General features: G+C 47.2%; 1 protein-coding gene across 4 annotated transcripts in view; it reads right to left on the bottom strand.

Moving 5' to 3' along the window:
- Window positions 1-4457: 4457 nt before the first annotated feature.
- PLP1 (proteolipid protein 1) overlaps window positions 4458-22893 on the bottom strand; it is a 20174-nt gene continuing 1738 nt past the window's right edge. Inside the window, exons 1-7 of one of the 4 annotated variants that reach the window (XM_015409014.1) lie at window positions 14054-14182; window positions 13046-13232; window positions 11312-11573; window positions 8673-8841; window positions 8002-8075; window positions 7259-7324; window positions 4458-6396 (exon numbers count right to left, since the gene is read on the bottom strand). In XM_015409014.1, the coding sequence (XP_015264500.1) occupies window positions 6325-6396; window positions 7259-7324; window positions 8002-8075; window positions 8673-8841; window positions 11312-11573; window positions 13046-13232; window positions 14054-14078 (855 nt within the window). In that variant the 5' untranslated portion in view covers window positions 14079-14182 and the 3' untranslated portion in view covers window positions 4458-6324. Of the gene's footprint in view, window positions 6397-7258; window positions 7325-8001; window positions 8076-8672; window positions 8842-11311; window positions 11574-13045; window positions 13233-14053; window positions 14183-22893 lie in introns of those variants that run through there. The other 3 variants (XM_015409017.1, XM_015409015.1, XM_015409018.1) reach the window with 3 other exon arrangements.

The raw sequence follows: 22893 nt of genomic DNA, 5'->3' as shown, positions 1-22893 counted from the left end.
AACTCATTTCCCCTGGGGGAAAGAGTGGGGGTCATTCAAGCTTTCTTCAGGACCTGCTGCCTTTCGGCATTGTTTTGGTCTTGGGCACGCTGTGATGGGAGAGGAACATCCAAGCCCCTGCTGTGTTCCTTCTTACACACTTTGTTGCAAAGTTTGGGGACAGCTTTCAAGTGGACCTTGAAACTGGTGGGGCTATAGATGGGAAGGGGAAATTCCAGAGAGGTAGCCATGTTAGTCTGCTCTGCTGTAGCAAACTAAAAACAGAAGTCAAGTGGCACCTTACAGACGAACACGCTTGAATAAATGTTAGCATTTAAGGTGCCACCAGACTTCTGCTTTATACAGGAAACTCTGAGCCACAACCCATGAATCAGTGTCCTCAGGTCAGCTGCGTTCCCCCTACAGCCTTGAATTATGCCTAATGTAGTGGAGCAGAAACGCAGCAGCTGTCCTAGGAGAGAATTACCCTGCCAAGGCCTCAGAACAGCTGTAGGAGTCACAGCCACTGGGGTCCCTCATCTCGCCATATCCTGCTAAGCTGTGGCTGCATTTGCTTGGTAGCTTGTAAGTTGTAACTTGATTCCCTTCTTGTTCTGCTCTGCACAATTAGTGCCATAAATCGACCATTAAAATGCTGAGTGATAGGCGTGCCCCCTCTGCAGGAACTCCTGGAAATTGTAGCCCGTCCTTGCATGGAAGAATACACCTGTAGGTGCAAAGCTATTACAGAGGGGTTTTTTTTGCTTAAAAGGGCTGAGACCAGAGATCCCTTCCTGTTGCAAATAAGTGACAAGTTTGTGTGTATGACTCTGAACTGCCCTCTCCAACCTCAGAAACCGCTGGTCTCTCATCTTCTGTCTTCTTCTTTGCTCTTAGGAATAGGTTACCCATCTTAAATGCTGGTTGCAATTGGAAGCTGAGCAGGGCTAGTTTCTGAAGCGGCCCAAGTGCTGGTGAGGCCAAAACTTCTTTTCTGGCAGACCTTGTTGGGTGCTGTTTTGACACATGCCACCTTCTGGGCTATGACCTGTGGTGTCTCCACAAAAGAAAGGGAGGCAGTTGCTGTGGGACAGTGCACAGAATGGGTTGTTCAGTGCGTGTTGACAGAAGTGGGAAGATGTCCAGTTATGTGAACTGAACCATGTGTGCTAATACTTTGTTAACTCAGAAGCATATAGTTTGGCACCTTCACTTACTAGATGTTTCCCTTTATGTCCAGATCTAATATTTTGTTGGGCCTGTGTATTTTTACATTCTTTTTTTTAAAAAAATCTAACATTTTTAGTGCTTAATAATTTATTTCAGAGCGCAACTGATGTCTATTGAGAGACACAAGGCTGAGGATCTTGCTTTGCGAGCCCTTGTTCCCAATTGCTTGCTTCACCCGACCAGAGATTCTCTTCTCTCTTTGTGACTCTCCCATGGGTGCTCCTGCACTTTAGAGGAGCCAGGAATGTTAAGAAGCAAGACTGAGACTTGTTGAAACCAATAAAATGTGAATGTATTTAAGGAAATGATAAACGTCCTTCCTTGTGTTTTTGTTCATGAAAAGAGCACATGATGCAGATCCATGAGAAACCACAGCCAGTTGCACCAGGTGTGCCTGATACCTGCCTCTGTGGTTGCAGCCAAGAGCTAGCAGTGGAGTAGTCTTGGGTGCCTCCTTCCATTGAGATCCAGGATGGAGAACAGGTGGAAGTAAAAGCTTCATGGGAGATGGATGCTGTTAGATTTCACACTCTGGGTGCTTCAAGAGTTTGGAGCACCTTCTGGGGCTATTTAGTTTTTGTTTTTTTTTAAGTTGGCTAGGGGACATGACATGATTCCACAGAGTACATAGAAAATGGGTACCGAGAACTATCTCCCTCTCCCATGATACTAGAATATACAGGCGCCGAATGACACTGATGAGCAGTAGGTTCAAGACAAACAAAATACTACTTCGTGCATTGTGTAATTGAAAGATTACGCACATTCCTTGAGGATATCAGTGGTTGAGTCATGATGTCTAATGGGAACTGAGATGTTTGAGGCAGTAACTCTCTGAATATCAGTTGATGGGGTCATCTATAGGAGGAGGTTTGGTTTTCATGACCTGCTTATAGGCCTTCTGGGGCATTTGGCCACTGTGGGAAACAGGACGCTACACCAGATGGAGCGCTAGTCTGATCCAGCAGGGGTTGCTGTATGTTCACTGTTCCTTATGGACCATCCGTTCAGTACCACTGTGTGCTAGAGGGTTCCTGGTGGATTTGTGCTTTGAACAAGGAGGATTAGATACTCATTCTAACCACAAGGAGGAGATTGAAGATCAGGGTCTGGAGCTAGAAAACACTACATTCAATGTGGGGTTGAGTCCACTGGATATCTCAGAGCCTTTTTTTAATACAACTCCAGGACATAACTGTTGGCTGATCAAAACATCTGAGGCGGGTGAAGTTCCACCATTCCACTTAAATGGAGGTAGACCTTCTTGGCTTAAGCCTTTTTGCTTTTTTCTCATTCCAGGCATCTTGTTGCAGTTACATTTTTCACTGAATTGGCTTGTCTTTTTGTCAACTGAGGAGCGATGGTGTTACCCCTAGGAAGAATTTTACTCTGAATTCATGTGATTAACCCCACTAAGTAATTAGCCCCTACATTTCTCTCCCCACACCCCATACCTTCTAGCCATCTGGCTGTTTGCTAGGCAACTGAAGGCTGTTGGGCTTTGCTACAGCAGTAGAGCTAAAACCATAACCCCAAGATATGTTGATTATTTTATTGCATCATGGTAGGTTCTGGTGCAGGAATCTAGAAGATGCTGAAACCGCAAAACATTAATTTGGGATAATTATCTGCCTCTTTCAGCCTGAAGGTACCTGATGAGCTGTACACTGTATTCAAGTGCAATACTTGCAGCTCTGGGAATCATTCTGTACAGATAGCCGTGAGGCCCACAACAGAGTGGGGTGTGATTGTCACTGTTTAAACTAGGAAGCCGTCTGCTTGCGGGCATGGAAGTGACATAGGACAGTGTTATCTGTTAAATTTATATTCCTCCATTATTGAGCTCAAAATGGTGTGCGGTGGAGTGGGGAGAGAGGGGATTTGCAGGAGACCTTCAGTTTGGGCGCTGCATCGTGTTTCTGCCCACCATACCTTGTATCCTCTGGGCCGATTGATGTGCCACTTCTTTTATTTTGGTGCTGGCCTCTGTCCCCTGAGAAACCTTGCTGGTGCTCCTTCAACACCTTCTTCTCCCTGCTTGAAGCACAGGAGCCAGTCTTGGCTCTGAAGCAACCCTGGCCTTCCATGCATTCCCTTGGTGCTATTGAGGCTGCCCTGACCCCGCCCTGCCCCCCCCGGGGAGTGGAGCAGCCTGGTTTGGCAGTGAGAGAGCCGGCCTTGTTTACGTGGCTTGTTCCTGATCCTCAGCCGATCTTAACACCCACAGGGTCCTTTCAGTGTAGAGAAAGAATGGTTGTGGTATGTGGGAGAGCTGTGGACAATGTGCTCGATTGATAGACCCACACGTTCCTATTGGCGTGGGTGCTAAGTACGGAGATCAGGGCTGGAAGATGGGGTGGGACAGGACAGGAGCCGGGCAGAAGGGAGCAGAGCATTTTCATTTTGGGGAGGGCCTTCAGATTCGTCAGTCATGTGATAACAGGCTGGGGAATGTTTACATACCCTATTGAAGAAGAACTAAGCAGGATCATCTCACACTTCTCTTGAGGGTCTCTCACATTTTATCACCACAGGACAAAAACATTTTGTTGCTAGGATACACTGTCAGTTCCACCCAGTTTTTACAGTGTGTTGCTGTATAGCAGTCAAAACAGCAGATATGCCCGCAATTGGCTAGTGCCTGTGACATCATGGGTGAGCAGCAACACTCTAGCGTAACACTGACACCCTTTTGTGAAATGTCTTTAGAAGTGGATTGTTCCAGAGTTGTATCACTGGAATGTTCATGTAGCCCTTCAAAACACCAGCAAGTCTCCTCCCCCTGCATCAATACCCTGCCATCTTGTAACTTTTGAAACAGTATTTTTTTCCCCATTCAATTCTCTGAAGCCTTTTCTCTGGTTCTATACACTAGTGGGGGATGTGGGTTTTTTTAAAACTGAGGGTTAGGAGTGCAGCTGTCCTCAGGAGCAAAGGCACTTCCCCATCCATTATAGTGGAAGAAGACAGCTTTAGTGGTGGTTTCTAATACTACTAACAGACACTGCAGTAGTGCAAGTAATAGTGATAAGGATGGCCCCTTGTAAGTCTTAGCACTGGAAAAGGACCCTGTAGAATTCTGCCTCTTGGAGGTGGCTCTTAGATTCAACTCCAGGCAGTTTTTGTCTCCCTCTAGTTCAGTCCATGTAACATAAAAAGCTTACCAACCCTGTAAGAATCTGTAGAGCACGCTGCAATGGGTGATGTCAAATGGACAAGACAAGCAAGCAAAATGTCCGTGTGTGTGTTCAGACATTCTTGAATTTTATTTTCTTTAATTTTATAAAATACACCTTGTAAGATAAGTCTCTAAAAACATGATCTTTTATGCTTTGTTAAAAAGTTGAAATTCAAAATCAGAATGATGAAAACACTTTCAGCTTATTAACTATTTTTTCCTGTATTTCTTGGGGAGAGTGAGGGGGCTGGGGGACATGGGTGCTGGTTATGTGTTAGTTAAATCAAAGTGAAATACGAAATATGGGTGACTTCACTTGTCCTGATCTTGAGTGGCTTCTTATTGTCCCACCCCCTACCCACCCTAATCATAGTCCTTCCTTTGCCCTGTGTGTGTTGACAGCCTAACCAGTTTGATCTAGGCCAGCATTCAGGGCTATTTTGGCCTGTTCTCCTTCTCTCTAGCATCCCTGCTGTCCGCCACTGTGATTTTGGTTTCCCCAGTAGATAAGCACCAAACCTTGGTCTCTCTACTCGTGGTTAAGTAGTGAAGGTTAGGGCTGAAACTAGGAAGTCTTAGTAGCCATGGACCATTTGCTTTCTGATGTTTTGGTTGTGTCACTTCCAGAGATTACCTGCTGGCTGGTTCTCTTTGCACAGTGACATAATGAAGTCCAAGTCCTATGTTGGTGTCTCCAGTTTTTCTTAAAAGAAATTTTGGCCTGCAGATTTTTATTTGGCACACGATGAGGTTCATTCTGCATAGTTAACAACTCATTTCAATTTTCTGGAATGACAATTACCCAGAATCTCTCTAAATCTGACTGTATATTAACAAAGCTGGGAGATTTCAAATATTCAGGATTCAGATAATGTTTGTGGCAAGTGTCTGCAGCTAGCTGAAGACAGCAAATAGCAACAAGAACCAAAAGAGCAAATATTAGATTCTGCAAAAGATCATCTGTGTATGGAATATATGGAAGCAAATGTCACTGGGAGAAAAGAGCACCATTGTGAAGGTTGGAGAAAGTTCAGTTCCACAGCTGGTTACGAAAGAAAAGGCATATAGTACAGATGTGCGGTCCAAAAGAGTTATTCCACATACAGCAAAGGCACCTCTAGCATTACACACTCAAACTACTGGTTATTACAGATGCTCTTAGGCTAACACCAATATCTGCCCAACTGGTTAGCAACATGGCAGCACAGAGGAAGCAAGAAGAGCAGCCTGGCTCTTCTCTTTCAAAGTATGGAGACAAGAGGCCCCCTTGGGTGCAGGGGCACCAAGCTCCTTCAATGCTTTCAGTAAGATTGGTTGGGTTAAGAGAAGGAGGGATCTGGTAGCATCGGAGGCAGGGTCAGTGCTCTCTTCCTATGTCAGGAAGATCCTTGCTCTTAACCCCTTGCCCGGGCGGTGGAGGGTAGGATCCTGTAAAGGTTTGTTTCATTCTCGTGTCCTCCATCACTTGTTCAAAGAGTAATGGGAGTTCCATCTTCTGTGGCATCAAGAGAAGTCTCTAGCAAGCTCCAAGTGCTTCCTTCTCCCTCCCTCTCTCTCTCTCATAGGATCACCTTTCCACAACAAGCATGATTTCATCTTTATCCTTTGTCTTTGGGAGCAGAAAAGCCGGAGTGAATTTGCTGCATTTCACCTTGCAAACTGAGGGAAGGAAATCCCTTTTCTTTTGCAGACCTCTTAATTTTTTGCCACGAGGCCAGATAGCATCAGAGGTACGTGGGTGCAAAGAGCTCTGCTGCTGGAAGGGGGTGTCTCTTCTCCCTTGCCACACACCCAGTGTCAAATAGCATAGAGGAAGAGGAGGGCAAATCAGCAGAGTTAGAGTAGGAGGCTTGGCGTAGTGTGACTGCATCAGGTTAAAGCCTTGTCGTTAGGGGACGAAGGGCGTCTTGTAAATGGGACATCGACTCCCTCGTCGTTTAGAACTTTGTGCCCCGGCCCATGAGCTTGAGGACTGCAAAGTTGTAGGTGGCCGCAATGATGAAAGTGAGCTGGTGGGGCAGAAAGCAGGAAGGAAGGAGGAAATGAGAGCAGAAGGGTAGCACGCTGCTCCCCCCAAAAGTAATATAGTAACCCTACCCCCCCCGGGAGTCCTGCGGTGGCCCTCCAGGTGCGCTCCTGCAGTGCCATCCATGTGATAAGGGCAAGAGCATGCGAGGAGGGACTCTCAGGACTACGGCATGTTTGGAAGCTGTTTGAGCCCGGGCTTTTCCAAGTGTGATGCTGAACATCTTTCTTCAGACTTATTTTTAGTGGCCAAACCTGGGATTGCCCATTTTGAGTTAATTGGACATTTGTTTTAACATTCTTACTGTGCTGCTTTGTGGTTTGGTTTTAAATGTTACTGAGCTGACTTTCTGTATAATTTTTGGATGAAAATTAATGCTGCTATTCCTGTTATTAAAAGTCTGTGTTTTTGGCATAGTAAGTGGAAAAGGGATGGGACTTTGCTGTCCCTAGAGGTACTCTGGCCTTTCCTCCACAGGCTTCTAAGACTGCACCCCTTGGCTCCCCCCCCCCACCCTTGCTCCCACTGGAGACTCTCATTGCCACCCACTCAGCCAAGAAGTGTTAGCTCAGTTCTGGGACTCACATCTGCAAATCAAGAGTGGCAAAGACTGTGTCGGGATTCTGCGTTTTAGAGGGTCTGACAGACTGGAATTTATTCCCCCTGATCGGATGTTAATATTGACCTATGAGCATTCTGAGCCCAGCTACACTGTTCCTTGGCCGTCTTATGTTGGCTAAGCGCACTGTTTATTTAATGTACTCCACCTTGAGTCCCAGTGAGAAAGGTGGACTATAAATAAAGTAAATAAAATAAAGAGAACAGCTCTTAAAGGAACAACTTACCAGCGCCACCAGTGTGATTGCAGCCCCAACAAATGCTGCAATGAACAGATGGAAAGTCATCTGAAACTGTAAGGAAAGGACAACAGCAGATATCAGTTCTGGCTGCCTCTGAACAGGCATGCTGTGAGGAGCCAGTGGCCCATGGAGTCCAAGGTCAAAATGCATGCTACTACGCTCTCAGGCTGGCAGAGGAGGAGGGGAAGAGAGCTGCCGCGACATCACATCTAGTCAGCTTTGTTTTCCTCTTGCTCCATAGGTACCTACGGCCCAGAGGCCTGAGCATCCTAGAAGGCCGTGATAATGTCCCCTGTACTTTTCGTCAACTAGCAACCGAGACATTGCAGTTTACTCAGCGATGAGTGAATTAAGGAATGGCAAATGGCCAAATCAATGACTAATGAAATGTGTTCAGGAAGAAATGGGAGTCCTCTGGGAGGCAACCAAAAGCAGAGTGGGCTCACCTGCGGCTTGCAATATGGCTCGGGGGTGTCTGCTTTATCTGCAAAAGATCTCACATTCAATCCCTGACATTTAAAAGGAGTAGGGAATATGTGAGCTGAGAGACCTCTGCCTCTGGACAGCCCCTGCCAGTTAGATAATACTGAGCTTGATGGACTGATGGTCTGCCTCAGTATAAGGCTGTTTTGCGTAATATGTTCTGTAACGATTTCATACAAAAAAGAAGCCACTCCAGGTGAGTTTCAACTTTTCCTTTTCAGTTCTCTTTTTTGTTGGGAACTCACCTCGGCTGTCTTGCAGATGGAAAGAAGGCTTTGTCCACACACTCTTCCTGGAGATGCATTCCAGGGTAGGACACCTGTGTGGGACACAAGACATCCAGAGTAAATTGATAGCAGATTAGGTAGCTTCCCAAAAACAGAGCAAATCTTCCTGCTATAGGCAAGTTTGTATGGAAAGTGGAAGACAGATGAGTTACTGGTATGCAGAACTGGTTGACTGAAAGTAAACGATTCAATACACTGGCTTGCTTTTTCTCCAGAGAACCTTTTCTGGTCCCATGCAACCTAATCCACCAGATAGGAGAAGTAGGGGAGGAGGATTTCAGAGAGTTTTCAGGAGGCCCAAGAAAACTGCTCTAAGAAAAACTCTTGGTTTATTCCATGGGAGCATGTTTTGTTTGATAAACATTACTGACTGACTGTCTTCTGGGTGTGAGGAAAGTAAGATCAGATTCTCAGGCTGATTCCCAGGAAATGACCCTGCAAAGATCTCTGGCTGTCTTCTCAAGAGAACTAGCTCATCTCTTCTCTTCAAGGCTCTCTTTCCACCAAGGAGGACTCGCTCATTGAGAAGAAGAGCTATGCATTAGCCATGGTGCCAATGGACACCATGAGCAGTGGTCTCCCACTGGGAAATGTTAGCTTTTGCAAGGCCAAGAATGCACACCACTCACCATACATCCTGGCATCAGTGCATAGGTTGCCAATGCTGGCTGAAGTCTTGCTAGGGTTTGCAATGGAGTTGCATGTTGTCCAAGTGCTGAAGTAGATGTAGACAGGGACTGCAGAGCAGGCCAGGACCAGGAGCCAGATGATGGCCAAGACGTAGGTTATGCCCACAAACTGAAACAGTCAAAATCAGCAAGAATTGTCAGTGGACAGCTGGGAGCCTTCAGAGACAAGGGCATGAGACTGGAGATCTGCAGACTGAAATGACCTGGGAAAACCTCTTCCAATTGGAGAGGGAAAGGGCACCTCTAGCCAATTGGGTGGCAGAAGGGCTAAGCAGCTCTGCCCATTGCATCCATGCAATGTACTAATACACACAACTGTGGCCTTTCTGCACAACTGGTTCTTAGTGACATGAATGAACACAGGTTTATTTGTTGTGTGCAGTTGGCACATCTTCCCTGAAGCATATGCATATCTGTAATGGGTTACACAACATACTCTCCAGGACTAAAAGCACAATAGTCTGTATCTGGGGAAACGTCAAAGAGCTGTACAGGTGCAGATTGCAAAGGTAATGGTTTTGTAATTGCTATGCAGGATGTGACCATGAGAGCACCACATTGACTAGGATGTGGGCACAATCTATTACATAATAAGGGTAGCATAAGAAAGTGTGCACATACTCGCACCCTTGTTATTGTTTAGCCCTAGGCTATTCTTGGAAACTAAGAGTCCAGTAGCACCTTAAAGACTAACAACATTTGTGGACTCTTACTCTTTTCTACTGCTACAGACTAACGTGACTACCCATCTTGATCGATCTATTTGGAAACTTCATTATATAATCGCCCATGTAGGAGTGCTCACTTAGGCATGTCCTTTTTAAAAGCAACACACCTCCAGCGGCCTCTTTTGGGGAAGCGATAATGTTTCCTTTTAAAAAGAGGATATGATAGCTGTCGTTTTCCTGTGCCACAGCTTACGTCTTTCCACGTTTCTTTGAAAGGTAAGGACCAGCTGCCTAATCTACAACAAGGGTTATCATTCTCTATATTACAGATGAACACAATGTTGGTATTTTGTGCAAAAGTGTGTGTGTGTGACATTTTCATTGTGCAGAAAAGCCCCAATCGTGCAAACAATGTTTCTGAATGAGTCAGATGGCCAAGGAGAGGAGCACTCAATTATGCATGTGTTTAACTTATGCAGTTCTTTCTGTACCACCTCTGGGTTGCACTTCTGTAGTGTGCTTCCCAGGACTTGCTTGCACACCAGAATTTGTATCACTGTGATATCTGTCTCCTAAGAGTAATTTGTACATATGCGTGATTTAGTTGCATGAGGTAAGGAATTGTGTGCTCCTGCCTCTGAACATCTGGCCCAAGAGGTGCAAAGATGAAATTGGTCTTGAGAGAAAACAGCACTTGCTCTGCTCAGCTCCCCTGATCTGAACCAATCTTGGTTTGTAAGCTGTGAGGTCTTATTCTATTTAAAATGGGCATTTCTGAAGCAACTCCACTCGTTGAAGGACAGGCAGCTCAGCAACTTTGAATGTCTGTTGCAAAGTTGATTTGGCCTTTGAATGAGCAGCAACAATGCAGAGATGCCAAGATGCCTCTCTTACCCTTTGTCTGGAAGGGCTTGCATTTGCTCTCTGTTGGTCAGATGGACATGAAGTCCAATCCCGCTTTCTGGCACAACCATGAATGGAGCTTTCACCATTGCTTTTTTTGTGTGCGATTAATACAGGGTTTGGTATTCTTTATGGGGCGGGACAGCAGTGAAGAGATCAAGAACGTAAGTTCAATAGCCCAGACTTTAAAGAATTGCCACACATGCCTCACCTGTGTGCATGTTCAAAAAGTGTGGGTGATGGTGAGCCAGTGGCTCAGAAATGCCCATTTTAAGAATGTGGGCAGCCAAAAGCCCAATCAATCAGTTGTGAACTGTTTTCCCCTTTCCCACCTGCTTTTGGTTGAGGTACTTGCACATGCTGAGAAGCCATGAAGCTGGAATTTTATTATAGGCAGCCCAAGTGCGTCATGTGACTTTGATGAAAAGACTGGCAACCATTTCCCCGCAAACCGCACTTAGAGGCTGAAGTCCCATTGACTTCCAGGAAATTCTGGACTCCTCAGTAGCCCAAGATCCAGGCTGTTTGACCAAATAGAGGGACTTGTTGCAATGAATAACCATTGCACAACACTGTCCAGGTCTATGAGAACATTTGGGCACAGTTCCCTCTTATGATACTGTAATTACAAGGTAAGTTGAGATGCCTCAAAGCAACTGAGAGAGTAGGGAGGCTGGTAGATAAAACATGAAAAAACATGATGAAGGAGGGGAACGGGAGACGAATGAATTAGCATCAGTAAAGGATAAAAGTAAAGGTGACAATTGGGGAGATTCTACATAGTGATGACAAGGGATGCACTTGACCCTGGAGGAGCAGAGAGAAGGGAAGGAAGGGGGCGAGCAGTCCTGGTGCAGTTTTCTTTCTAAGATGCTGTCAGTTCAGTGCAGCTGCTCCCTCCAGTTCCTGATGCCTCCGCCGCACCAGTCACCGCCGTCTCATGCCCATCAGTCCATGGCCATGCCACTCAAGTCGCTCAAAGGATAAGCAAACTCTGCATAAGATCACCTTGTCAGGATGTCCTAGCCATTTTCCCAAACAGTGACACACCAGCTCCATAGAGTGAGCTTGACGGTGTCCTCTGGAACCCCTCCCCTTGTGGCCCCCTGTTACCGTAGCGCTGAGGCCCCTGCCACAGATGGTGGTCTTGTAGTCGCCAAAGATCTGCCTGACAGCGCCAGTGGTGTAAAAGCCTTCGGCCAGCAGGAGGGCTCCAAAGAGGAAAAAGAAAGCGGCGACCCCATAAATGGCATATTGGAAGTCATGGATCCTGCAGAGGGATAAAAGAAGGGAGGAAAGTGGGGTTTTTTTGCTTTTGTTTCATTCTGATCCCAGGACTGGATTGATGAGAAACTCTTTGGACTCTGAGCAAAGCAGACTCTCGGTTGCAGCAGGGCCTGGTCTTGGCCCAGTCATTCAAAAGGGTCTAGGGGGATTCTGAGGTCCTAGATCATGGGAGAGGGAGAAGAGAGGAGGCTAGCCCAGCCTGGATTGCCAAAAGGAGGCCCACCGTGTGATGAGGAGGCATCTAGGCTCATGCATGGGTAAATGATGGCCCTGGAAAGTGGAGAACCTCTGCCTAGCAGCTGGCTGGAGTCCTCCATATCTATTATACTTTTCGAGGAACCCACTATACTTACCAAGGATCCAATAGAAAACATACTTGAGCAATAAACACATGGTGAAGGAACACAGAATGTATAGCCTGTGCCACAAGGGCTAACGCAGTGGCTTTTCAGGGTTCAGGAATGGGGCTGAGTCAACATGGCAGAGGCCCTTTGCTGGAATCAACAACTGCTTGTAAGTGGGGCAGCACCGAGAGTCAGTTGTGCCATATAGGCAAACTAGGAGGTTTCCTAGGATGCTTTTAGGTAAAGGTAAAGGTTTCCCTTGCTCGAAAGCCAGTTGAACCCAACTCTAGGGTTGCGGTGCTCATCTCCGTTTCAAAGCCGAAGAGCCAGCGCTGTCCAAAGACATTTCCATGGTCATGTGGCCAGCATGACTAAACACCGAGGTGCACGGAACGCTGTTACCTTCTCACCGAAGTGGTACCTATTTATCTACTTGCAATTTCTTGCTTTCGAACTGCTAGGTTGGCAGGAGCTGGAACTAGAGATGGGAGCTCACTCTATCATGCGGCACACTCGGGTCTCGAACTGCTGAACTACCGACCTTCCACAGCCTGCAGTTCAGCGTCTTAACCACTTGAGCCACCGCAGCTCCTAGGATGCTTTTAAGGGGCACCAAATTAGATGGAACTGATTTTTCCTCTATTTATATAAGTTATCTTTCATAAATTTCCTCTATTTATATAAGTTATCTTTCATAAATTAAAGGATCTAGGGTGCCAAAAGCCCATGGGCTAGCCATCCCCCAGGCTACAAATGAGGTGACTCAGCGTGCCAAAAGCCCATGGGCTAGCCATCCCCTAGGCTGCAAATGTCTGTGTATGTTCCAGAATGGTCACCTGAAACATCTGTGGCCATTTTGGAGTGCTTTGCCAAGGGCTGTGGAGTACCTGGTCTTCAGATGGGGCTAGCCATGCAGGTCTTCCAAGTGGGACTCCTTTAGCAAAGTTATACTGAAGCATTCAATTTGGGTTGAACTTAGATTGTGGGGGCTTAAATGCTGTTACAACTCAGGTGGGAAACAGTAAGACTTAGTCTTGGTTCCTCAGCCCAAAACTGAGCAGCATTGGCTGGAACAGGATATAGGAACATCAACCATGGAGAGGATACTTACACATCAATCAGAAACTCATAATCCTGATAGTTTTTGGAGAAGTAGGTCTCGATCAGGTGCTCTGTGCCAGTGAGTGCTTCATGCCCACAGCCACAAAAGAGTGCTACCCCCAAGAAACACAACCCAGTGGCAACCAGTGAGGCAAAGGGTGCCCCAATAAGACATCTTGCACAGCAATCTAACAAACCTGGGGGGAGAAAAGAGAAACCCCATCAGCAGCAGAGAATCTGTACACTATCATGGTGAGAGAGAGAACAGTTTGGAGGATGGGAAGTGTATGCAGTGGTGGCGGTTAAAAGGAAGTATATTAATACAGGAATGAGACATAGGGGGAAGAGGGAAATGTCCCATGGCATTAGTTAGTCCACTTATAATGAACCAGTATTTCAGAAGACCTAAATACAAATCTCTTAGGTAAAAAAACTCAACGGGAGCTTTGCTCTCCGAAGGAAAGCGGCCAGCTCATTCAGCAGAGGAACAGAGGAACCGAAGTGGATGGGGTAAGAGTCTCTTCCACCTGAAGGCAGATGACTCACCTAACCTTCACTTGTGGCTAGCTGGGGCTTCACTTGTGGCTAGCTTTGCTTCCACCTGAAGGCAGATGACTCACCTAACCTTCACTTGTGGCTAGCTGGGGCCCCCTTCAAAGCTTTCTTAATCATAATTTGGTGGAGGCATTTGGCCCCGGAGTTTTGGTTCAGGCACATTGCTGTCCCTGCACTCAGAGAGACACCATCTTTGCAGTCTTTTGGTTCTTTTAACTCCTCATGGTTTTCAAGCCAATCGCATGATTTAAGGCTCCAAGATCACTATGACCAATTAGGCTGGCTTCCAGAAGGAATTTAGACCTGGAATTGATTTCTAGAGCATCTGTGGCTAGGTATAACCCACAGAGCCTTTGCAGGCCACACCCTGACAATTTGGCCTCTCCTTTCTAGCACCAAAGTTTAAAGAGGTAGAGAAAGTTGAAGAAGGTACTGAAAGTTGAACCAGGTTATGCAAATGTACCTGGATGAGGAAAAGGCTGACACATGATGATGCAGACAAAGAAGGACCCAGCCGGCTGGTCATTCAGAAGCCTTTTTTATACAAGGGTATATTGCTTGCATGGACAAATGGGGTCTGTTCCCTTTGGACCTTCCGATCAATAAGACAAATGTACGATATTTCTCTAGCACTTCAACAGTGTTGCTTTAATTTTAGAGAAGCTGGACATCACCTCAAGAGAAGCTTGATCCCAAGGCAGAGCTTAGTGCTGCTGCAGACCCCTGAAATCACACTCGAGCAGACCCCCGAAATCTCCTTGCATGGGTCGGCTCTGCGGCACCCCAAACATCTGAACCTCCGCTTGTATCCAACTGGGCTAGCATCACACTCTGTCCTTGTTGCATTCAGGGACAGGGATATGCCCATCTGTGGACTTTGGGGGAGGGAAGCAGAAATGCAGAAGAATTAATCTTGACTGACAGCAGCAATAAGCCAAGCTAAGCTATTGCCATCCCCATTACTTGGCAAGGAGTCAAAACGTAGTAGCTCAGTCCTTCCCTCTGGGCTTTCAACCGGACTGCTGGATGAGACCCACAGAGTGGATGCATCACTTTGGACAGCTCTGCCTAAAAGGTGCTCTCGGCAATTGGCATGTTAAGGACATGGGGGGTGGAATCTGCCTGAGCCCTCAGCAGGGAAGGGCTGAGTTCCCTCCAAAAGGGAGCACATTTTGTAAGGGGAATGAGGCTGGGCAGATGAGGAGACACAGCTGTCTTGCCCTGTCCAGACCCCACAGTGTGGGAAAGAGCTTTTGGCTCTGGGTTTTCAAGGGTTCAGATGGAGATAAGGGCTACCTGGAAAACTCGGTTGTGGAACTGGATCCAGGTTTGGATTCTGAGGACCCGTAGTTTGTGGAGGTGTTTGGCTCTGGGGTTTTGGCTCAGGCACATCACTAACATTATCTATATTATAAAAAATACAACAGTAAACCTAAGAATGCTCAACATAGTGCGGAAAACCCACGCTCCCTCCTCCCACTAGCTTTTGGGGCAGGAGTCCCCTGGGTCCCTAAGGATCTGTGTCGCTCACCCGCCCTATCCCTCATGCCGCTGAGAGGTACTGGGGCTCAGTCCAAGCCATATGGCAGCTCTTCCCTCCCATGGTTCTTCTCTCTCTCTCTCTCCCCCTCCCTCCATCCCTGTCCCCAAAGTGTTTTTCTCACCCCTTGAAGAATGAGCCCATCAGAAACTGATGGGACCAAGGGCCAAGGTCACAGCTTGTACTGATCTCTTGGTGGCACAAAAGACAAGAGGGGTCTTGTTCTTTCTCACCAGGCTTGGATAAGCTCATCAGTATTCGCTTTGCTCTGGGGAGGGCTGGACCAGGGGTAAGAGGAGACAAACAGAGAACAATGGGAGGCCTATTCTCTTAGCCTTCTTTAGGAGCAGCCCCCTCCAAAGTGCTACGTGGAACTGGCCACCACAAGGCCTGAAGTTCGGCAAGTCTCCCACCCCCATGTTCCATGCATGGCATCTGTTGGGGCTTTGGAGTGGCTCTAAGTAGGCTATGGGCACAAAGTGGGTGGTCAAAGGCCTGCAGTTAGCTTCTTGGTCATCCTTGGTCTGGGCTGGGAGCCAAGGTGGCCCCAAGTGACCTCAGTCCCTTCCCCACTTTTGCCCAGTCCGTCTGGAGCAACTCCACCGGGCTCTCTTACAAAATGCCGTGAGACCCATGGGCATTGCTGACTGCAGGCTCTGACCTGAACAACTGTTCTTTCTGACTTAAGTCAGCTTGTGCATTCCTCTCTTCCAAAGCCCATCAGACAAAGCTTTGTCGGGGGTGCTCTCTCACCCCCTTTGTCTCCTAGATTCTCATCACACTGCCCACAGCCCCTCCCAGGGTACCTGCTGGCTTCTTGGTCTGCACTTCCCAGAAGCGAATGCCCTGCTTCTCATGAGATTTTAACACAAATCTAAATATAACTTATTTTACACAGCAAACAAGTCACTGGACTTTATCACCACAAACGCTATTGTGACCTGACTTTAGAAACCACTTTCAAATCCCTTATAAAAGTTTGCACTGGCAAACCAAACTGTCTGCTTTGCTTCGAGACCTGGTTCACCATAAGCCTCAAACAATCAGAGCTTGAAAAAGAACAGCACGGCGGTTGTGGAAATGGAACAACTTCAGCAGTGGCTGGCAGAATGACCTTTCATTTCGGGCCATTTCTTTGACAGGTATGTCACAGGTCTGTAGCCAGAGTGGGAACAGTGAGCACAGTGCCCCATCAAGAACACTGATGTGACTCACTGAAGAATATCCCCCTCCAAAAAAAACCCCTCTTTGTAATTTCAAGCAATGTTTAGAGTGTAAAATACCCAGAGACCTTTGGGCTTCCCAACAGGATTATAGAAGTTTCTGGTGGAGCTGAACCTGCCTGACTTTTCATTCATTTCTTTGATGGCCTGCCTGGAAATGTGACAGCCCACCCCACCCCCCAAGCGAAGAAGGCTGTCTACTGCCCTGACAAGTCATTCTTCCTCATCCTTTTTATTTCCTTCTAAATGCTTGAGAAACCTTCTTTTCTTCAGCCTAAACATGCTCAGTTTCTCCAGCTTCTCCAAGTACAACCTGTCTCCACAGGGCCTGTATCACCTTGCCGCTGTCTCAGGAGCCCTGTTGTCCATTCTAGCTAGCGTCCAGCACTGAACTCAGAATTCCATACAGAGTCTTGTCAGGCCAAACAGGTTATATTACTAATACTTCTAAAGCCTTTAGTTTCTGTGACGCATCTTCACCACGTCACGTATGTCTTTAACAATAGTGCTGTCCACCACTCCATTTAAGCCATTCACGGGAGCTGATGAACCTCACTGCATCTACCTGGCAGGTATTTGCTCAACCCATTTCCAGTTCAATGCTGAAGCTTTTCATTTCTAGCCAATTGTACTTGTATGCCCTGGTAATCCACACTTTCCACATTTAGCTGGCCTGATCCCGTACTTGGACAAGACAAGGGCCCTCACCAGTCAAGCATGGCTTTTTGACCCCACCATGGACACTGGCACAGATGGCACCATGTTGCAATTCACTGCATGCAGGACAGAAGGACAAAGTTGTTGTGTTTTGTTTTGTTTTTTTTCATTTGGCCCAAGTTCCTGGCTTCCTCGCCTCCTTTTCTTGCTGGCTGCCAGGGCCCTGGGATGCAACTCGAGGCTGCACACTCCATAAGCACAGTGCAGGAATCTGGGGTTCAGAAGGAGGGGGAGGAGATTTGGAGGAGGAGATGAGAGAAAGAGTCCCTTGTCTGAACACAATCCCCAGCCTTGTGCTCAGAGGCAGAACAATGGACACGAGACAAGAGGATGAGCCTCCGAGCCTGGCTCCCTGCCTCCCTGGCCCTCCTACCCTGGCCCGGCTGGCTCAGGCTCCCCCCACAGAAACAGTGCTCCCGTTGATGAGGTGTGTGGGAGCCAAGAGTAACCCTGGCTGGTACAGGGCGGAGGGGGGGGAGGGAGTGGGCCCCTTGGAAGACTCAGTGGCTGCAATTTCATCACAGAGCCCCCTTCCTTTATCATGCACCCTATGTCAATGTCATGTTTTCTCCATTAAAAAAAAAAAGATATACATTTCATCTTTCAAAAACAAATCTATACTTGACAAATGAATTTAATGCAGCAGTATAAAAAGATTTTATGCCCAGGGAATTGAAAGACAAAAAAAAAAAACCCACCAAAAACCAGATACTATTGGAACCAGAAAAAAAAAATACAACTCCTTCTGCAAATTCAATCCTCCCATTTTTACTCAGCTTTGGACTTCAAGTGTGTAAGATTTTTGGGAGGGGGAATAGTTGGCAATACTGCCTATCAGGAACAAGCTGAGCCAGTAAGTATTCCTTGCTGCCACTGGCTGGGCTGGGGGCTCCATCTCTCCCTCTCCCATTTAGGCAACTGGCCAGGCTCTTAGTTTGCCTGGGGATGTACAGGGTGAGGAGAGAAAGAGGAGGAAAGGACTAAATGGATTATATGTAGATTAAATTTGCAGGCCACACAGGACAGTTAGAACAGAACCCTACGGGAATCCAGTAAATGTAGTCTTTATTTATTTATTTATTGGATTTCTTCCCCGCCCTCCCGCCAAAGCAGCTCAGGTCCAAAAGAAACCCAGATGTCTCCTGGCCTCCCAGGGCTGACCTTTTCATTGATCACTGCCTCAAAATGAAAAGGATCTGATCGCTTCAAACATTAAAATATAGCATTGTCTATTAAGATTTATCAGGCCCATTCCGTGTGTGAAGCCTGCAACAATTTGCACTCTTTGCCTACCCCAATTAAAAACAGGCTGGAGAGGGAAACCCCTAATTAATTAATTAATTAATGTATGACATTGTGTCTAGAACAGCCAGGAGATCCGAAGATTGTCTGTCAGCTGCAAGTTCTAGCTCTTAGTGTTGCGCTAGTGTTGTTTTTTTAGAGGCTGAAAGAGCTCTGAAGGAACTGTGACTGGCCCAAGGTCACGAGCTGGCTTCATGTCAAGGAGTGGGGAATCGAACCCGGTTTCCAGATTAGAGTCCACTGCTCTTAACCACTACACCAAAAAGAGGAAATGACAGTAATATGGGAGAGGGAGAGGACTCTGGGAACATGCACCATCTTCTCCCTGAGAACTCTATTTGGGCACCCAGTTTCAAACCCTCTAACTGACCTCTACAAACAGCAAGGAGGTCCCCTGGAGCTATCCCAACCTTAAACTCAAACCAAGCCTCTGAGCCTCCCTAAAACTATAGCAGGACAGCATCTGGAAAGGAGAGACAGAAATCTCTCTGTCAACCATGCAAGAAAGGGTGACTCAAAAGAAACACCAGACTCCTTGTGGTGGAGGAGGATTCTTAGAAGAACCAGGATTTGCTGGCATTTGTGCCTATCAGTTCCACACAGGGGGAATTGTCTGCTTGGTCTCAAATGAGACTCATTGCCTTACAAGCTGGTACTGACCAGAAAGGATGGAAGAGCTCAGAAAGAGCGTGGTCAGTCGCAGAGGGAGAAGAAGAAATCTATTGAAGTCCATGGAAAGAACTGAGCCCAAACCTGCGTGTCTCTAGCTGCTTCAGGACATCATTTGGGGCTACTGCTAAATTTCTGTGTCAAGCTTGTGGAGATTGGACTGACCAGAACCTGCTACCCACTTTGGGGCACCACAACATTCTCTATTAGAGAGAGCAGTGGGAATGAGGACCCCTCTCAGGTGAGAGGGAAGCTGCATCTATCCTTTGCAAATATAACAATGGGTAGCTTTAAATTAGTTGTAGATTTTTCCGGGCTGTATGGCCATGGTCCTGGCATTGCAGGGCCTGACATTTCGCCAGCAGCTGTGACTGGCATAGAGGTATACCACAGAGGTGTTATACCTCTGAGGAGCCCAGTCACAGCTGCTGGCAAAACATCAGGTCCTACAGTGCCAAGACCTCGGCCATACAGCCCGGAAAATCTACAACAACGAATGAACTCTGGCCATGAAAGCCTTCGACAACATACTGGTAGCTTTAAAGTCAAATTCAAACCAGGAATGCTTCTAAGAGAGGAGTGCTTTAGACCCCCGCCATGGCTGTGCCTGTGAATGACCACTAGCCCAAGACTGGGTGGATCCTCAATCAAGTTATTAGACCCTGAGCTCTAAAGGTTTCCTGGACAGTGATGGGACCCATCTGAGGGGACTCAGTCTCCAGGAATTGTAAAGGGTGCTGGATGGTTTGTTGAAGGCTTCAAGTTGAAGGCTCCAAGCTGACAGGCAGCCTACTATGCCAGGGTCTCCTATCATCTTAGGACTTTGGATGGGACGATAGGATAGCCTGGTATAGTAGGCTGCCTGTCAAGCAATCTCTACCTGGCCAACATTAAATAATTCCCATAGCCAACTGGGCTGACAGGGTGAAGAGAGGTCTCAGCTCCTACTACATCTTTCACCCAATGATGTGCCCCCATTGTTTCTCCATAGAGCAGCAGAAGTTAGAAATCTTGGACACTGATGCTCATCTTAGGGCTGCAAAGCAGAGCAATCACCCCCCACAGTCATGGCTTAATGCAATAATTTTTAAAAGATATTTTTAAATAGGGGACAGGAGATGCCTTCCAATGGGGTATCCTAAGTGGCTTGCCTGTACCAGAAGAGTTTTAAGTCTGCTGTGTCTGTATTTGAGCCCCCCCCCCCGATTTTATGCATATCCTGTTCACGTTGCAGGTTCTTCCAAACCCCCAGGATCTGAGCATCCTCCCAGAGAAAAGCTCCATGTCTCGTAACCAAGGAAACGCTTATCGTTCTCAGACTCAGACAGAGCTTTGGACCAGTGGGAAACGGGAGGTGAATGAAGGCTTGGAAATCAAGGAGGATTTCATTAGAGAAGTTGGGGGGGGGGGCTGTTAAGAAAACGGAGATTCTTTCTATTTAACACACACACACACACGCGCGCTATTAATGTCCTGACCAATTAGCATTGCTTTGAACAGTTTGCCAGTCAGCAAAACTGGCTAGATTTCTGAGACCCACAGAAAGATTCCCTCTCTTTGCAAGAAGGGAGACAGCAGAGATCACAGGAATTCTACCTCAGTTTTGGCTCCATTTACAGGGTGGAGGCTGGGGGGAGACTTGGGAAAAGTTAATGACACAGGACTGGAAGTACAGAGGCAAGCCAAGAGGCAGAGCATTGAGCACGGGAGGCTGTATGCTCCCTCCCCCTGGAAATTCTGGTTGCATCACACAGGACAGGAAACCTTCCCCCTGTCTGAATCCTGTCCAGGAGCTTGTGAGGATGCAAAAGAGTCTTTGGCCCTTCAGCCCACAGGAACCATCCTTGACATGGCTCTGACAGGGCTGCAAGGGTCAGATGGCTTAGCCTCATCTAAAGGTGATGAGCTTAGGTTTGCTCATCACCTTCTTCCATGCCCCTACGGGCCGCCAAGTGCCCCGTACAGAGTTGCCAGCACTGCAGGAGGAACCTGGCTGCTTTAACTTCCCAATCCATCCCTGCAGGATCCTCAAGAAGGCTATACCCCATCCCTGCAGGATCCTCAAGAAGGCTATACCCCTTCTTGTTTTTATTCTGATTTCTTGGGCAGAGCAGAGAGGAGAGGGGAAAAGAGGAGAGAGACAAATATATACAGTCATTGCGAGTCCCGTGTTGCTGAAGGGAGCTTTGGATCTGAAAATGCTGATCTGAAAATGCTGAAAATGCTGATCTGAAAATGCTGATGTCTATGGATTGAGACCTCTTCTCTCTCTCCAGCCATAAACTGGCCAATTTGGGAAAGGGTATTTACCCTGACCTGGATAGCCGTGTCTAGCCTGAACTCCTCAGATCTGGGGAACTACTCTGAGTTTGGCCCTGGCTAGTATCTGGATGGGAGACCTCCAAGGAATACCAGGGTTGTGACACAAACACAGGCAATGGGAAACCTCCTCTGAATGTCTCTTGCCTTGAAAACCCTACAGGGTCACCATACGTCAGCTGTGACATGCCACCATAAATAAATAAACCTTTTGCCTGGAGCCAGTGGCTGCTGGTGCAATCAATCACCCAGAAAGGGCTGCAGACCTCTCATCTGGAGCTGCTACTTCTTGGATCAGATAAACCTGATGCTCAGCTCCTGCACTCACATCCTACCAGAAACTTCACCTGCATTCACATGACAACATCAGCATTACACGAGCAAGTCTCTTGATGCTGGGTCAGAAATTCCATCCTGCACATTGTGAAGGCTGACTATCAGCAGGGAGTCGGTGTGACTAAGATTTCCAACTTACTGTTCAGAGGTTGTGTTGGATGTGAATAAAGTTCAGCTACTTGTACCACCTCTCATCTGTAGAACAAGCTAAATAAGAAGCCCAGGTGGGGCCCCTCTTCTCTGCACCAATCACTCGGAAGGGTTGCTCCCATCTGGTGAGAGAGCAAGGTCATGGTCAAAAGCAAGGTGTGTGTATGCTGGGGAACTGGGAGTGACTGAGTGGATCTTGGTCTGGTGGATAAACTCTCCCCATGAGGTTCACAGGGCTGACTTGCAGAGCACTTCGGTCAACAATACGGCAAGTGGCTCAGTCACCGGTGTTGTCATCCCAAAAAGCTAATGTGAAAGTCTATAGTGGTATTACTCACACACACTGCTGAACTATCAAACTTTATGAGCCATGCCTCCTGAATTTGGTAGGCGGGCACAGCCATGTCTTGCTCCTTTTTTTAGGCACTTGCTCTCGCGCTGCCGGTACTAGACCCAAGAAGTGGAGAAAAAGCCAAACCTCTAGAATGCCACAGCTGCTGTCACTGAGACGGAAGGATCATCACTAATGTGGCAACATTCTTTCAATCCATGTATATAAACGTCCCTATCTCTCAGTTTCATTTGGGAACTTGTTTCCCTCTCTCCCAGTTCAAACACACCGATGGACACAGCAAGCCCCAACTTATGGGGTTGTGTTTTATCTAAACAATGTTTCAGAGAAGGGGCTTCTCTTCAGTCCTGCAAGACCATCCCTGGTGTCTCCACGAGTGGTGGCAGAGACGACAGCATCAAGTACTGGCAGGGAAAAGAACTGAGAGAACAGTAGATGTGGGACACTTTCTTGGTGGATCTTCTGGCATGTCTAGTATGGAGAGTCACAATATGAGGCTGGAAGGATCTGGCTGGTCAATGTTCAGCCAAAACATAGTCTCCTGCCTCAGATGCTGAATGCCCAGCCTCTTGGAATCCCCCAAAGGACACAGCCTCCCTGGGCTCCTTGCTCCCCTTGTTAATGGCTCTTAGAAAAGGTAACTTGGCTAATGTTTAAACTAACACTGCTCTCCTACACATCAGTCCTTCCCTACA

This window comes from Gekko japonicus, unplaced genomic scaffold (genome assembly GCF_001447785.1).
Source record: "Gekko japonicus isolate JY-2015 unplaced genomic scaffold, Gekko_japonicus_V1.1 scaffold19, whole genome shotgun sequence".
NCBI lineage: Eukaryota > Metazoa > Chordata > Lepidosauria > Squamata > Gekkonidae > Gekko > Gekko japonicus.
This window is presented reverse-complemented; position numbering and strand designations above follow the sequence as displayed.